Source organism: Dictyostelium discoideum, assembly GCF_000004695.1.
Source record: "Dictyostelium discoideum AX4 chromosome 4 chromosome, whole genome shotgun sequence".
Taxonomy (NCBI): domain Eukaryota; phylum Evosea; class Eumycetozoa; order Dictyosteliales; family Dictyosteliaceae; genus Dictyostelium; species Dictyostelium discoideum.
The window spans coordinates 3,194,026-3,210,736 of record NC_007090.3 but is presented as its reverse complement, the minus strand read 5'-3'; the positions used below and the strand labels follow the sequence as shown (position 1 = coordinate 3,210,736).

The 16,711-nt window shown below is 22.7% G+C and overlaps 9 protein-coding genes across 9 annotated transcripts in view; 6 read left to right on the top strand and 3 right to left on the bottom strand.

Annotated features, from left to right (window-relative positions):
• Window positions 1-83, top strand: part of DDB_G0285383 (hypothetical protein) — a gene marked incomplete at both ends in the record, with an annotated part of 138 nt that extends 55 nt beyond the window's left edge. Inside the window, one exon of the mRNA XM_633193.1 lies at window positions 1-83. This exon is cut by the window's left edge and continues 55 nt beyond it. Coding sequence (XP_638285.1) covers window positions 1-83 — 83 coding nt within the window.
• A 496-nt stretch (window positions 84-579) lies between these two features.
• On the top strand, window positions 580-841 carry DDB_G0285387 (hypothetical protein; the record flags this gene model as incomplete). Its single annotated transcript, XM_633192.1, has 2 exons — window positions 580-605; window positions 724-841. 2 exons carry the CDS (start codon window positions 580-582, stop codon window positions 839-841), a joined length of 144 nt encoding a protein of 47 aa, XP_638284.1.
• Window positions 842-1,083: 242 nt separating this feature from the next.
• On the top strand, window positions 1,084-4,671 carry polD1 (DNA polymerase delta catalytic subunit; the record flags this gene model as incomplete). The annotated part of the gene is made up of 4 exons (XM_633191.1): window positions 1,084-1,605; window positions 1,712-1,989; window positions 2,076-2,171; window positions 2,253-4,671. The coding sequence occupies 4 exons, from the start codon at window positions 1,084-1,086 to the stop codon at window positions 4,669-4,671; spliced, it is 3,315 nt and encodes a 1,104-aa protein (XP_638283.1).
• Window positions 4,672-5,019: 348 nt separating this feature from the next.
• DDB_G0285379 (hypothetical protein) lies at window positions 5,020-5,334 on the top strand (the record flags this gene model as incomplete). Its single annotated transcript, XM_633190.1, has 1 exon — window positions 5,020-5,334. The coding sequence occupies one exon, from the start codon at window positions 5,020-5,022 to the stop codon at window positions 5,332-5,334; it is 315 nt and encodes a 104-aa protein (XP_638282.1).
• A 471-nt stretch (window positions 5,335-5,805) lies between these two features.
• On the top strand, window positions 5,806-6,276 carry DDB_G0285377 (hypothetical protein; the record flags this gene model as incomplete). Its single annotated transcript, XM_633189.1, has 1 exon — window positions 5,806-6,276. The coding sequence occupies one exon, from the start codon at window positions 5,806-5,808 to the stop codon at window positions 6,274-6,276; it is 471 nt and encodes a 156-aa protein (XP_638281.1).
• A 422-nt stretch (window positions 6,277-6,698) lies between these two features.
• On the bottom strand, window positions 6,699-9,834 carry nup85 (nucleoporin 85; the record flags this gene model as incomplete). The annotated part of the gene is made up of 5 exons (XM_633188.1): window positions 6,699-7,664; window positions 7,780-8,639; window positions 8,725-8,915; window positions 9,032-9,258; window positions 9,406-9,834. 5 exons carry the CDS (start codon window positions 9,832-9,834, stop codon window positions 6,699-6,701), a joined length of 2,673 nt encoding a protein of 890 aa, XP_638280.1.
• Window positions 9,835-10,484: 650 nt separating this feature from the next.
• Window positions 10,485-11,389, bottom strand: DDB_G0285413 (hypothetical protein; the record flags this gene model as incomplete). The annotated part of the gene is made up of 2 exons (XM_633187.1): window positions 10,485-10,754; window positions 10,850-11,389. The coding sequence occupies 2 exons, from the start codon at window positions 11,387-11,389 to the stop codon at window positions 10,485-10,487; spliced, it is 810 nt and encodes a 269-aa protein (XP_638279.1).
• Window positions 11,390-11,984: 595 nt separating this feature from the next.
• On the top strand, window positions 11,985-13,338 carry atg18 (autophagy protein 18; the record flags this gene model as incomplete). Its single annotated transcript, XM_633186.1, has 3 exons — window positions 11,985-12,120; window positions 12,238-12,418; window positions 12,537-13,338. The coding sequence occupies 3 exons, from the start codon at window positions 11,985-11,987 to the stop codon at window positions 13,336-13,338; spliced, it is 1,119 nt and encodes a 372-aa protein (XP_638278.1).
• A 264-nt stretch (window positions 13,339-13,602) lies between these two features.
• Window positions 13,603-15,930, bottom strand: atg9 (autophagy protein 9; the record flags this gene model as incomplete). The annotated part of the gene is made up of 4 exons (XM_633185.1): window positions 13,603-13,668; window positions 13,758-14,907; window positions 14,983-15,558; window positions 15,623-15,930. The coding sequence occupies 4 exons, from the start codon at window positions 15,928-15,930 to the stop codon at window positions 13,603-13,605; spliced, it is 2,100 nt and encodes a 699-aa protein (XP_638277.1).
• Window positions 15,931-16,711: the final 781 nt, after the last annotated feature.

Sequence of the window (16,711 nt, the reverse complement as noted above, 5' to 3'; positions counted from 1 at the left end):
GAGAAGCACAGGAAAAAATTAACCAATTTTCCCAACAGCAATGGATTTTATACCATTTAAGCCATCCAGACGATGAACAATAAAGAAAAAATTTAGAAATTTCCCAAAAAAAAAAAAAAAAAAAAAAAAAAGAAAAAGTAATTATTTTAAAACAAATTAATTTAAATTATTTACTTATTTAATTATTTATTCTAATACTTTTTTTTTTTTAATATTAGGAAGCATTAAAAAAATTAAAAAATTAAAATAATAACTGTAGAAAAATTAAATTAAAAAATAATAAATAAAAAAAAAAAAAAAAATAAAAAAAAAAAAAAATTTAAATATATATTAATATATCACAAATAAATCTAAATTTTTTTCATTGATTCATTTTTTTACCACAATTCACACACCATTGATTTTTTTTTTTTTTTGTTTGGAAATAATTAAACAAGGATTTTTTTTTTTAATTTTTTTTTTGTTTGGTTATAATAAAAAAAAAAAAAAAAAAATTAAAAAAAAAAAAAGAAAGAAAAAGGTAATGAAATTTTTATTTTTTTATTTTGTTTTTATTTTTACAATTAATACTGAAAAAGAATGCCTTTATTAAGTATGCTATTTTTGTTTATCTCTTAACTTTTTTTTAACCTTTTTCTAACTTTTTTTTTTTCTAAACTTTTTTTTTATTTTCTTTTTTTTTGCAAAACTAAAAGAATTTTTTACTTTCAACATAAATAAAAGTTCATCAAAACAAGAAGATCAACAAAAGATATCAACAAACCCTGTAAATAAAAATAATGGTAATAATTATTCCAAAGCTTTTTTAACAAAATTAAATCCTTGTTTTAAAGTTGACTAAAAAATATTTCAAAATTTTGGGTTAAATAAAATTAAATAATTTAAAATAAAATAAAATCAAATAAAATACTTAGAAATTATAATTAATTTATTTTAATTTTTAATTTTTTTTTTTAATTTTATTTTTTTCCCTCCAATTTTTTTTTTTTTTTTTTTAATTTTTTTTTAAATTTTTTTTTTTTATATTTATTCATTTTTCACACACACTTTTAAATAAATAAATAAAAAAAAAAAAAAAAAAAAATGAAAAGATCAATAGTAACAGGTGGTGGAAATAATGATAAAAAATTCAAAGCACAACCACCACCAAAGAATAATTATAGAGGTGGTGGTGACGATGAAGAGGATGATGAATTTGAAGAGGACGATGACGAAGATGAAGGAGATGAATTTGGAGAGGAAGAAGATGAAGATGATATCGATGTTGAAAATATAATAGCAAGTGATTCAATGGATATTGATATTCAAGATGATGGATCACAACAATTATTTTTATGGTCAAGAAAACCTGTTCAAGATTTAGTACCCCACAAGAAACCATTAATCTTTCAACAATTAGAAGTAGATTATACAGAGATTAAAGAACCAGTACCAGGTATGCCAGGTCCAAAAGTTGGACCATTACCAGCAATTCGTTTATTTGGTGTCACAAAAGAAGGTAATAGTGTTTTATGTAAAGTTCATGGTTTCTTACCTTACTTTTTCATTAGTTGTCCTCCAGGTTTCACTGAAGCAGATTGTAAATCTTTAAAACATGATTTAAATGTATGATTTTATTATTTTCAATATTTAATAATTAATAATTAATAATTAATAATAATTAATTATAATTAATAATTAATAATAATTAATAATAATAATTTTAAAATAGGAATCAATGAAAATGTCATCAAATCAAAGCAATGAAAAAGATATTGAAAATATTGTTGTTTCAATTGATATAGAGAAAAAGAAATCAATTATGGGTTATAACCCAAATCCTTTATCTGATTTCATTAGAATTACTTTAATTTTACCAAAGTTTGTTACAAGATGTAGAGAAATTTTTGAAAGTGGTAGACATCACTTTACAATTCCAGGTCAACCATTTAGACAATATCAAACCTATGAATCTAATATTCTATTTGCACTTCGTTTCTTAATTGATAAGTAAGTTATTAAAATATATTTTTATATTTATATTTTATATTTATATTAATTGAAATTTATTTATTTATTCTTTTTAAAAAAAATAGGGGAATTACAGGTTGTAGTTGGATAGAATTACCAGCAAATACATATAAATTATCAGAAACACCTGTTTCAACATGTCAAATTGAAGTTGATACATCGTATGTTTTAAATTTAATAATATTATTTTTACTATTATAATTTTAGTTTTAAATTTATTAATTAAATATTATAAATTTTAGATTAGAAACAATTATATCACTTAGTGATGATGATTCACCAGCACCATATAGAATTTTATCATTTGATATTGAATGCGCAGGTAGAAAAGGTGTATTTCCAGAACCAGAAAAGGATCCAGTTATTCAAATTTCAAATATTGTAAAAAATAATGGTGATGCAGAACCATTTATAAAGAATATTTTCACATTGAAAGGTTGTTCAAGTATTGTGGGAGCACATGTAATTCCTCATAAAAGAGAGGAAGATTTGTTAAGAGAATGGAGAAAGTTTGTAATTAAAGTGGATCCAGATGTTATCATTGGTTATAATATTGTAAATTTCGATATTCCCTATTTAATTAGTAGAGCAAGACAATTGAAGATACCAGAGTTTGCACTTTTAGGTAGAATTAAAACCACCATATCAAAGATTAAGAGCACTCGTTTCTCAAGTAGTAATTTAGGTACAAGAGAGAGTAAAGAAATTTCAATGCCAGGTAGAACTCAATTCGATCTAATGCAAGCGATTCAAAGAGATCACAAACTAACAAGTTATTCACTCAATAATGTATCGGCTCATTTTTTAAAGGAGCAAAAGGAGGATGTTCATTTTTCAATTATCTCTGATCTTCAAAATGGTACAGATGATGATCGTAGAAGATTGGCAGTCTATTGCATAAAAGATGCCGTATTACCAATGAGATTATTGGATAAATTGATGATTCTTATCAATTACACAGAGATGGCTCGTGTAACTGGTGTTCCATTAAGTTATTTGTTGGGTCGTGGTGAAGGTATCAAAGTGCTATCCCAACTTTATCGTAAGGCCATGGTAGAGAATTTCCTCATTCCAACTTATAAAGTCACTGGTAAAGGTGAAAAGTTTCAAGGTGCCATCGTTATTGAGCCAACACCAGGTTTCTATGATACTCCAATTGCAACACTCGATTTCACTTCACTTTATCCATCAATTATGATGGCTCATAATCTTTGTTATTCCACTTTGTTATCAGCAGAGGAGGCAAAGAAATTACCACCGGAAATCTATACAACCACTCCATTTGGTGATCATTTTATAAAATCAGATACAAAGAAAGGTTTACTTCCAAGAATTCTCGAGGAGTTATTGTCTGCAAGAAAGAAAGCAAAAGATGAATTAAAGAATGAAAAAGATCCATTCAAGAGAGCAGTGTTGGATGGTAGACAATTGGCATTGAAAATTTCAGCAAATTCAGTTTATGGTTTCACTGGTGCTCGTGTTGGTAAGCTACCATGTCTTGAGATTTCTCGTTCCGTAACTTCATTTGGTAGAGAAATGCTTGATAAGACAAAGAAGATCGTAGAGGAACGTTATACTATCGCCAATGGTTATAAACATGATGCCGTAATTATCTATGGTGATACAGATTCGGTAATGGTTAAATTTGGTGTAAAGACCGTCGCAGAGGCAATGGAAATGGGTAGAGATGCTGCCAAGTTTGTAACTACCACTTTTATTCGTCCAATTAATTTAGATTTTGAAAAGGTTTATTATCCTTATCTTTTAATGGCCAAGAAAAAGTATGCCGGTTTGTATTGGACAAAACCAGATATTCACGATAGAATGGATGTCAAAGGTTTGGAAATGGTTCGTAGAGATACTTGTCTATTGGTTAGAAATGTCGTTAGTACTATCCTTAAAAAGATTCTCATTGAAAAGGATTTAAAATCTGCCGAAGAATATACAAAGAGTGTCATTAGTGATCTCTTACAGAATCGTTTAGATCTTTCAATGTTGGTAATTACAAAAGCTCTCTCAAAAACTCAATACAAAGGAAAGGTAATCCATAATGAATTGGCTAGAAAAATGAGAGCTAGAGATCCGGCAACAGCTCCAAATTTAGGTGATCGTGTGCCTTATGTGGTCATTCAAGGCTCAAAGGGTGCACCAATCTATGAGAAAGCTGAAGATCCACTTTATGCTTTGGAACATAATATCCTTTTGGATTGTCAATACTATTTGGATAAACAATTGAAAGCACCATTGATTCGTATTTTCAAACCAATTATGTCAAATCCTGATTTAATTTTCCATGGTGAACATACTAGAACCATTGCTCAATCAACACTCAGTGATAATAACAAAGGTTTCTTTGGTACTTTGAAAAAGAAAAAAGTCTGTATGAATTGTCCAAAGGAATTAACTGATACAGAATCTACAACTTGTATAAATTGTCAACATAAAGAAGCCTCTCTCTATCAAACCTCTTTGGAAAAAGTTACAAGTTTAGAAACTAAATTCTCTGAAGCTTGGACTCAATGTCAACGTTGTTCTGGTAGTTTACATCAACCTGTACTTTGTTCAAATCGTGATTGTCCAATCTTTTATATGAGAACTAAAGTTCAATTAGATCTTATTGAAGCAAAGAAAACTTTAAATAGATTTAATGTTGAATGGTAAAAAAAAAAAAAAAAAAAAAAAAAAAAAAAAAAAAAAAAAAAGATTAAAACTCTTTTTCAAAAGAAAATAGTATTGTTTAAGATTAAAAAAAAAAAAAAAAAAAAAGTAAAAATAAATAAGTTTGTAATTATTAAGTTTTAAAATATTTTTCCTTTTTTTCTAAACAAAAACCATTAAAGAAAAATGATTTTCGGATATTTTTTTAAAAATTAAAAAAAAAAAAAGGACAATATTGTTTTTGTTTTTTTTTTAATTTTTTCATTTTTTTTATTTTTTTCAATTTTCTTTAAACAACAAAAATTGGTTTGTGATCAAATATCAACTCACACATTTAATATATAAAGTAAAATGACTAGAGTAGCACAAATAATAAATATACCAACAATAAGGAGTTCAATGAATATATATAGAAAATTTATTAGATTATCATATCAATTTCCAAAACAGGTACAATATAAGATAAGATTAAATACAAAAGAAGCGTTTATATTAAATAAAGTATTTTTAGATCAAGGTTCATTTAATCAAAAGAATATAAAATCTCTAATTGAAAAATCTAATGATTTACTACATATTTTATCAACACTTCCAAAATCAAATAAACCATTGTTTTTAAAACTATTTAGTGATAATCTTAATGTTAGAGAAACTGTAAAACAATAACTGTAAATAATAAATCAAATTGGAAAAATAAATTAAAATATAAATATAAAAAAAATTGGTGTGGAAATAATTTAAATAAAATAAAAATTGGTGGTGATCAATTGATCTTTTAATGTATAAAATAAATAATATTAATTGCTTTAAAAATTTTATTTATTTATTTATTTATTATTTTTTTATATATTTTATATTCTTATATATATTCTTTTAAGATTTTAAAAGGAATATATAAATATTATATATATTACCTAAAATTTTTTTTTTTTTTATATTTATTTATTTTCATTTTTTTTCAGGTCTGATTGGACTTAAAATATTTTTCATTATTTTCACTTTTTTATTTTTTAAATTTTCATTCGTTTTTTATTTTTTTTTTATTTTTTTTATTTTTTAGTTTTTTTTTTTTTTTAATTATAAAAAAAAGTTTCAAATTTAAACGAAACTTTAACATAACACCAAGAATTCTCGATAATGTCTCAATCATCAAGCAATGATATTATAACACCGGGTCAAAGATTATGTAAAGAATCAGATTTTATATCATCAGAAGGAACTTATGTACATAAAGGATATATTTACTCGTCAGTTTTAGGGTTTAAACATGTAATAAAAAGAAATATAGATACAACAAATGAAAATAATGTAAATAATAGTAATAATAGCAATGAAATAGAAAATAATAAAGATTATATAGTAGTTTTAAAAGAAAAAGAACCAAGTGTTGTACCAGAAATTGGAAGTATAGTTACAGTTCAAGTGCTCCGTATTAATCCAAAGTTAGCAAGTGTTGCTATCCTTTGTGTTGGAACAAAAGCATTAAAAGAAACATTCAATGGTATCATTAGAATTCAAGATGTTCGTGCAACTGAAATTGATAAAGTTGAAATTTATAAATCATTTAGACCTGGTGATATAGTTTTAGCTCAAATTGTATGTTTGTAATTTTATTTTATATCAAAAAAAAAAAAAAAAAACATAATTATTTGATTATTATTAACACTTTTAATAAAATTTGAAAATAATAGATTTCATTAGGTGATTCAAGATCATATTATTTATCAACAGCTAAAAATGAATTGGGTGTTGTATTTGCACAAAGTGTTGCAGGTAGTACTATGATTCCAATAAGTTGGAATACAATGCAATGTCCAAAAACAAAAACAAAAGAATTTAGAAAAGTAGCAAAAATGGATCAAGATGATGATACAACTACAACAACAGACTCAAATTAATAAAATTGTTATAAAAAAATATTCTAAATATATAGTTATTATTATTATTATTTTTATTACTATTTATTTTTTTTTATTTTTTTTTATTTTTTTATTTTTTATTTTTTTTTTTATTTTATTTTTTTATTTTATTTAGGATATGATTGACTTTGCTAAATTTCTAGCTAAAGCACTACGTAAAATTTGAATATCTTGATTTGAAATATTAAAAGAGTATTGATCGAATAAATGGGATTGAATGATTTCTTCTAAACAAGATTGCAAAAGAAGTGTATCTTGATAAGTGAAATAAAGATTTTTTAAACTTTCTAATAATGGAACACAATCAATGAGTAAACGTAACCAAAAACGTTTTGGGATAACTCTATCTTTGAACATCAAACAAAGTGAACTTGAATACTCTTTAAATGATCTTTCTTTCCATAAACTAATTAATTCTCTATATCTAATTAAAAATATTAATTCACTATTATTTGTAATTTCAAATTTATTTTCATCAATTATCATATTATTATTATTATTTCCACTTATTCTATTATTACTATTATTATTATTATTATTATTATTATTATTATTTATATTACAATCAATTTCATCATTTTTTTCTAATAATGATTGTAGATCATTTAAAAATTCTGAATTTAATTGATTCTCTAATAAATAATTTGATAATAAAGTGATATGTGAATTATCATTTGCCAACATTAACCAATTTAAACTTGCAGCATATCTTTTTCTTTTGAAATCTTGAAGTGATAACATTTTATAGATTGAATTCTTTGTTTCAACAGAGGTAGCCCATTTATCCAACATTTTAATTGCATTCTTTTCAAAATGAATTGGTTGTCTTGATATGAATTGATCAATCATTTCCAAACCACCATTCTTTACATACTTTAAATAATTACAACCAATTGATAATAACGATGAATCTGATGCTAATGATTGACCAAAATCTGATAATAAATATTCTCTAATATTTGTTAATTGTGATTCTGAATTTGGTAATTTTCTCATAACATATGGATGATGATATAATAAATCTGATAAATGTACTGCTAACCATGCTGGTGAATGTTTAAAAATTTTCTTTAATGTCTTTAAATTTTTAAAAAAATAAAAATAAAAATAAAAAAAAAATTAATATAAATATAATTTATATTGTTATTATTAATTATAATTAGTTATTATTAGTTATTATTTTAATACAAACAATATCTAAATCCTTTGTTGCAAATGATAAGAAAATTTTATCAACAGTTGTTGGAGCTTGAATAGTTTGATAACATTGAGTGAAAAGTTGACGTAATTGAGTGGTTGAGGTTGTATACTCAACAAAGAGAATATTTGAAACTACCAATTGAAGAAAACTATTACAAGTTGACATTATAGTTTGTTGATCACCTAAAAGGATCTTTACTATTGGTAAAAGGTTCTCATCGACTTGATTGGTACTTGAACTACCACTTTCAATATATTGAGAGAGTATTTTCTGAGTTTCTTGATGCCATTTATTCCATTGAATTAAATGTTCATTTGGATAGAGTGGTGCACCACCACCACCATTGATTGATTTCTTTTTCAATGGTATTGAAGAGAGAATATCAATCAATAGATTGATTGGTGATTTTCTAGAGGTTGATTTAATTTGTGATGCACTTCTTGGTGCACGACTTAGTATATTCAATTGTTGAATGACTTGATCTATACAACCACAAACCAATAGACGTGCAATTTGATTGTAATATTCCGAATCCATTGGATCTTGTGTACCTTGTTGTTCGATGCTATTCAATAGTTCTTTTCTCTCCAATTCTATACAATCCAATAATTGAGTTGGTGATACTGAATTTGATGAACTTGAAACACTAAAATAAAATAAATTTGCAACTCTCCACATTGTTGACATACAAATTAAATTATCTATCTCTCTTTCATATGCTAAATAAGTATCATCAATCTCTAATGTTAAAACATCATCTAATTCACCATAATTTTCATTTGCAATTTGATATCTATTTGAATATTCATCTTTATTTAAAATTTTAAGTTCACCTTGATTTGAAATTGTTCCTTTTAAAAAAATAAAAAATAAATGTTAATAATAATAATAATAATAATAAAAATAATAATAATATAAATAAATTTATATACATACTAATTAAATCTAAACGTTTTGAATTTGGAACATTTGATTCTCTTGCTATTAATATACATTTTGATTTTGTCTCCATTGATAATTTTGAACAAAGATATGGATAAATTGAATCGATACTACCACAAAAGAAAATTAATGTTTTATTTGGATATTGTTTAAAATATTCTAATACTCTTGGTGTTTGTATTTTACTATTTCAAATAATAAATAAGTGATGATGGAAAGTAAGTATAATAAATAAATAGATAAATCAATCAATCAATCAATTTGTCTCTCTCTATCTCTCTCTGTATAAACATATACATACATTAAATCATTATCTAAAGGATCACAATTCATACAAGAATCTTCATCGTCAATGTATGAACCTGTTTTTTGAGATTTACTCATTTGATTGATTGCTGCTAAAATCACAGATAGATATGTTCTACTATGATGTGAAATCTCTCTAACTCTATCATCTGGTATAACTTGATTTGAAAGACCTGCAATTCTTTGCATAGTTTCAAAATTTGTATATAAATCATTGTAAAACTATTTAATAATGATAATAATAATAATATCATTGTTTTTGTAGTGGTGGGTGGGTGGATGGGTGAGTGAGTATGTTATAATATATTGTATTATTGTAATATTATTATTATTATTATAATAATAATAATAATAACAGTTAATACATACTTTTTTAATTGTTGATAAAGTTGTATTCATTTCATAACGTATGGTATCACTACCACCATTTTTTTGATCAAAATTATGATTATCAAAATTATTAAGTGTATTATATAATAGGATTTCTCCGGTTGGTGACCATCTAAAATTATAAAATTTCTTTCCATTTTTAATTTTATTTTCATTCTTTATATTGTTATTGTTGAAGTTGCTATTGAAGTTGTTGTTATTGGTTGTTGAACTACCACCACTACCGAATAAATTATTACTATTGGTTGTTGAACTACCACCAAATAAATTATTACTATTGTTGGTATTTGTTGATGTTGTTGAACTACCACCAAATAAATTATTACTATTATTACTAAAATTTCCAAGGGTTACATTCCCAAATAAATTATTACTATTTCCATTTGATTGTGGATTTAATGAAAACATATTATAATAATGATAATCTATTGTAGAAGATCACACAAATGCAAAAAAAAAAAAAATAAAAATAAAAAAATTTTAAATGTCGCGACGAACCAAAAAAAAAAAAAAAAAAAAAAAAAAAAAATGAAATTTTAAAAAAAAAAAAAATATATATTTTATGGAATTAAATAATATGAGATAGTATTTGAAATTTTCTATTCAAAAAAATATATATATTACTGAATTTAATTATCCATTTTAAATTTTTAATCCACTCTTTTTTTAAAAAATAAAAAATATGAGAAAATTATTAATTTGAAATTTTATTTTTAAAAATGAATTATTAATATTAATATTATTTTTTTTGGATATTAATAAATTGTTTATTTTTATTTTTTGTTAGTATATTAAAAATGATTTTAATATATTAAAAAACAGTTGAATATGTTGAGGTTTTTTTAAAAAAAATAAAATAAAATTTATTTTTAAAACCTGGAAAATTTAAGTTTGAAAAAATAATAATAATATAATATCTAAGACCTATGAATATAGGGCAGATATAAATAATTTCGAAAATTAATTTTGGAGATTCTAACAAAAGAGCCCAATTTTTTTTTTCTTTTTATTTAATTAATAAAGGTGGAATTAATATTCATTTTTTTTTTTTTTTTTTTTTAATCTTTGGTATTACATGATTCAATATCCATAATGATTTGATCAAGTTCCATCATATTATCGGAATTTGTTTTTTCATCATTATTTGGTTTGTTATTATTATTGTTATTATTTGCAACTTCCAAACCTTTTAACCTAATTTTATCCAATTCTTTTGATCTTTGTTTGGAATGAAAATAAAAATCTTTTGGGTATTTATGATAATCAACTAAATGTAATTTCCTTGAATAATCAGACCAAAATACTCTGTCACATACAAAACACTCAAACTGAGTTTTGTTTTTATTTTAAATGAAAAAAAAAAAAAAAAATAAAAAAATAGATTAGTAATAATAATAACAATAACAATAATCAAAATAATTACCATTTTTTTTTTTAAACATAAAGTTTCAAATAATTTGTCATGAGTTTCTAAAATATGACATTCTAATAGTTTATAGGTAGGATATGATTTCTTTTTACAAATTGTGCAAAAATTCTTATGTATACTATGATAATGATTTTCATAATCTACTAAATTATCGAATTCGATTGGACATGTACATATGTGTTTAATCTTTGATTTTATATTGGTATTTATAAGTTCTTCATTATTGTTATCTGCCGCTATTCTAGTTGCTGTTGTAGTAGTAGTAGTAGTAGTAGCAGTTGTTGTTGTTGTTGTTGTTGTTGGATTTGTTTTATTCTTTTCGTCCTGAAAATAAATGCATTTTTGTTTTAACAGAGTGTTATTTCTTTCACTATTTATCTTATTATAAATAGAGTCATTTCTATTATATCGATGAAGTCTATTTATGTTTGGGTATATTTCAATATCTAAACTATTACTGTTTTTACTATTACTACAATTATTGTTACTATTATTATTATTATTATTATTTAATGAAGTCGAGTCTATATTCATTATCTTAATAATTTAGACTGGTTTTTTTTTTTTTTTTTTAAAAAAAAATTAAAAAATTTTAATTTATTTTAATTTTTTTTTTTTTTTTTTTTTTTTTTTAAGAAAGGTATGAAAATTTCCAAATTTCCAAAAATTATACAATTTTAAATTTTTAAATAAAAAAAAAAAAAAATTAATTTAAAAAATAAAATTAAAAAAATAAATAAAAAAACAAATTAATTTAAAAAATTTTTCATTTTAAATACACCCTTTTTTTTTTTTTTTAAATATTTATATTATCTATTTTATTACCAATATATATAGTATATTATTAATTTATTACTATTACATATATTATACAATTTTAAAAATTTAATACTAAAAAAAGAAACAAAAGAAAAAAAAAAAAAAAAAAAAATCAAAGAAAAAAAAAAAACATATGGTAATCTGATTAAACAGTTTATTAATTATATAATTAATCTTTTTTTTTTTTTACATTTCTTTTTTTTTTTATTTTTTTTTTAATCAAATACCATAAAAATCTTTTTATTTTTTTTTTATTTTTTATTTTTTATTTTTTATTTTTTTTTTTTTTTTATAAAAACGCACACAAAAAATGAATGTTGGAGGTAAATTCAATGAAGGTATATTATTTTTAAATTTTAATCAAGATTTTAGTTGTATTGCAGTTGGTACACCAGAAGGTTATAAAATTTTCAATTCTGATCCATATACATTATATTATAGTCAATGTAGGTAAAATATGTAAATAGCAATATTATTTTATTTTTTTTAAAAAAAGTAAAAAGATTCTAACAAAGTATAAAAAAAAAAAAAAAAAAAAACAATTATTATTGAATAATTTATAGCAAATGGTGGAGCAGGATTGGTTGAAATGTTATTTTCAACTAGTTTAGTATCAATTGTTGGATCAGGTGATGGAAATACATCACAAAGAAGGTTATTAATTAATAATATAAAAAATAATATTCCAATTTGCGATTTAAATTTTGTAACAGCGATTTTATCAGTAAAAATGAATAGAAAAAGGTATTGTAAAATAAATAAATAGATAGGTGTTAAATTTATTATAATTAGAGGTTCAAACAATTATTAATAGTAGTAATAATAATAAATAATAATAATAATAATAATAATAATAATTTAGAATTGTAGTTATTATGGAAACAAAAATACATATTTATGATATAAATAATATGAAATTATTAGAGACAAGAGAGATAGCATCAAATCCAAAAGGATTATGTGCATTATCACCCTCAAATACCAATTATATAGTTTATCCAGCGAGTCAAAACAATGGTAATATTTTAGTGATGGATGTATTAACATTAGAGACAGTAAATTTAATTCAAGCGCATAAGAGTCAAATTTCAGCATTAGCATTAAGTCAGGATGGTACATTATTGGCAACAGCAAGTGATAAAGGTACGGTTATTCGTGTATTTGCCTTACCTTATGCCAATAAATCATTATCATTTAGACGTGGTTCAATACCTGCAATCATTCATAGTATGACATTTAGTTTGGATGGTAGATATTTGTGCGTTTCGAGTGATACTGGTACAATTCATATATTTAAAATTGATTTCAGTTCTTCAAATTCTTCATCTTTTCATCAAGCACAACCATCCTCATCACCGAGTGGAGGTATGATGGGTTTAAATTTTGGTGGATTAACTTCAAAAATGAGTTCTTATTTACCAGAAGTAATTAGTCAAGTTTGGGAACCATCAAGAGATTTTGCACACATTAAAATTCCACCCGGTATTCCAAGTATTTGTGCTCTAATGCAAAATAATAAAACTGCCATGGTTTTAACAGCTGATAGTCTTTATATGCAATACAATTTCGATGAATCTGTTGGAGGTGAATTAAAATTAGCGAAAGAATTTTCTTTATTAATGGAACCTGATCTTGACAATGATGTTACAGCAAAAATATTATAATAATACAAATAAAAAATAAAAAATAAAAAAAAAAAAAAAAACCAAATAAAACAAAAAAAAAAAAAAACATTTAATAAAGTAGTATTTTTTTTTTTTTTATTGTAATATTATAATCGTATTAAATAATAATAATATTAATAAAAGAGATAATAAAATTCCATTAATATTAACGAAAAAACATGGAAATGAATAAAATGAAATAATTTTTTTTTTTTTAAATAATCTGAAAGTAATTATAAATGTTTTTATATATTATTTATTAATCTAAATTGAATTTACAAAGTTATCATTTTTATGTTTATATTGGGATTCATAAAATGATTGATGGAGCTATAAAAAAAAAAAAAAAAAAAAAAAGTTAATAAATATTTATTATATATATAATTTTGTTAATTTTTTTTTAAAAAAGTTAAACTTACATCGTTGACAGCGTTTAAAATATTTTGGTCGACTCTTCCAGTTTTAAATCTTGGAGCATTGTTATTGGATTGTTGAGAATGATGATGTGTACCCAAAACGGCATCAATAATTTCATGAGGAATATAATGACTATCATGAATAAATTGGAAATCATCTACTGAAGTTGTTGGAAGTTGAGAATGATTACCAATATGATTATTGCTACCATTATTATTATTATTATTATTATTATTCTTTATCTTTGAAAATTCATTAAGATTTTGAAGTAATTCATTATTATCAGTATTCCATTCTGGATTTAAACATTTAAAGTTTATAATTGATTTCTCTAATTTTGCATTATTTGTTAAACTAATTTTATTTTGAGAATGATTTAATGAACCAAATGAATTATCACCCAATTTTCTAATGTTTGAAAAATCACCCAATTGACAAATTGGACCAACACCTTCTAAAACCACTGTATTGTTTCCAAAAAAGTCAATGATGGCTTGTGAAGATTTTGGTAAAGAAAATATTAAAATGAATGGTGTAAAGAGAACTGAAAAGATATCCCTAACGAAATCAACGATTCTATATTCAAAGAGTACCAAAAATTCGTCACGTACCTTATGAGTATGAGTTTTACCGACCCAACTCATTGGAAGATAATGAGTGTTTTGAACAGTTCTTGCCATATGTTTAGCTGGTTGAAAAACTTGATTCTCATCAACAATCAATGAACGAGTAATTGCAACGATTGTACCTAAAATACCAATATACCAAATTGGGGTTCTATCAAAGATTTGATAATTCATTATAAAGTGATCACTGACAATACCCAAAACAATGAAAACTGCCAAAACTGAACCAAATAAGAAACTAATGAATTTTGCAATTGTTGATAACATTTGTGATGGAAAACTCTCAACATATTGATTAGCATGAGAGTAACTAAGATTTAATCTATTTTGAAAATAATGAGGTAACTCATTTAATTCTCTAAATTCCCAACGTGCCAAAGGTGACCATTCTCTACTAAATAATGAACCTGGTCTATTCTTTAATTCTTCAGCATATTCAAAGAAAAAGTTTATTAATAAGAAAAAGAATATAAATGGTGTTGTAAATAAACCTAATATACCAATTGTCATAAATCTACGTGATAATCTAAAATAAAAAATTAAAATAAAATTAGAATTTAAAATAATTTAATTTTTTTTTTTTTTTTTATAATTAATTTACCCTCTTGATAATCTTTTTCTTTGAGTTGGATCTTGAAATTCACTTTTAATAATACCATTTTCATCAAAAATATAATTAAATAAAGAATACATTAAACTCCATTCTAAAGTTTTAGTTATAAAAGTTAAATTTCTAAGGAATGGGAAAGGTATTGATAAATTTAAAATTCTTTGATTGATTAAACCAATTATATAGTTTTCTTTTCTCATAATTCTATTTGCAATATCTAAAGCGTTCATATTCTCCTTGACAATGCATAGTCTTGGTACTAAAACGATCTTTGAAACAACTTCTCTCCATTCTATTGTTTGAATATCATCTTCATTAATCTTTAAAGTGTTTTTATAAAAACTACTAATTTCCCAATTGGTTTTAATACTAGAAAAGAATGAAAATAATTTACTTAACCAATATAATGAAAATATCACTAAAAATACCATTAACCAAATTGGTATTGGTGCTGAAAAATTGACAGACTCTCTTAATGCTGGTGGAGGCATCTGCTCTGAAAATAATTTACTATAATCTACAAAACATACTAAAAATGTGAAAAATAAAACAACAAATAATGATGAACTAAAAAATAATAATAATTAGTATTTTTTATTTTAACTATTTTTATATATATATATATACATACACTAATTCGAAAAGGTCATTAAAAAATATACACATAAAACCTTTACCACGAAAATAATTGTAAACATCTGTTAAAAAACTATCTAAATTGTGAATTGCTGGAATTGACACAGGTGATTCATGTAAAAGAGAATGTTCATCATCTCTTAACATTTCTATACCATGGTTATCATCAAATGACATATGATTACTACCACCACCACTTGACATATGACCTGTTGAGTTTGGATATTTTGCTTGTATAAAATTTCTATCCTCTGGATCGTCCATCATTGGATAGTAGTCACCACCTCTATCTTCATGTGACATTCTGTTTTTTTTTTTTTTTTTTTTTTTTTTAAATATTTATTTGTTTCTCTCTTTTTTTTTTTTCTTTTTTCTTTTTTTATTATTTTATATAAATTATTGGGTGTTATTACAAAAGTTTATTAATTAATTCTATTATAAATTTAATTTTATTTATTAATATTGATTTATTTATTAAAAATTTTTAACCATATGAATTATTATATTTTATAATGTTTTTTTATTTATTTTAAAAATATATGAGGAGTAATAGTTAAGTGGTTTTTTATTTTTATAAATAAAATTGTTTTGCTATAAATTTTTAGTTTATTATTAATAAAACAATTTTTTTTTTTTTTTTTTTTTTATGTGTCGTGTGGTGTTTTTTGAAAAATAATTAAAAAAAAAAAATTAAAAAAAAAAAATTAAAATTTTAAAAAATTTTTTTTTTTGGGAAAATAATTAAAATTAAAAAAATTAAAAATTAAAAATTAAAAAATAATAAAAATAAAAACTAAAATAATAATTATAATAATAAAAATAATAATAAACCCAATAATAGTTTAAAAGTCTTTAAAATTTATAAATAAAAATATTAAAACAATAAAAAAAAAAAAAAAAAAAAAAAAAAAAAAAAAAAAAAAAAAATTAAAAACACATTTTAAAACAATACTTTTAATCATATTTTATTTTAATAGTTTGCAATTTTTTTTTAATATTTTATTTTATTTAATACAATGGTACCATTATAAAATAAAATAAAATATTACAAAATTGATTTTTTAAAAATAAAAATATACCTTAC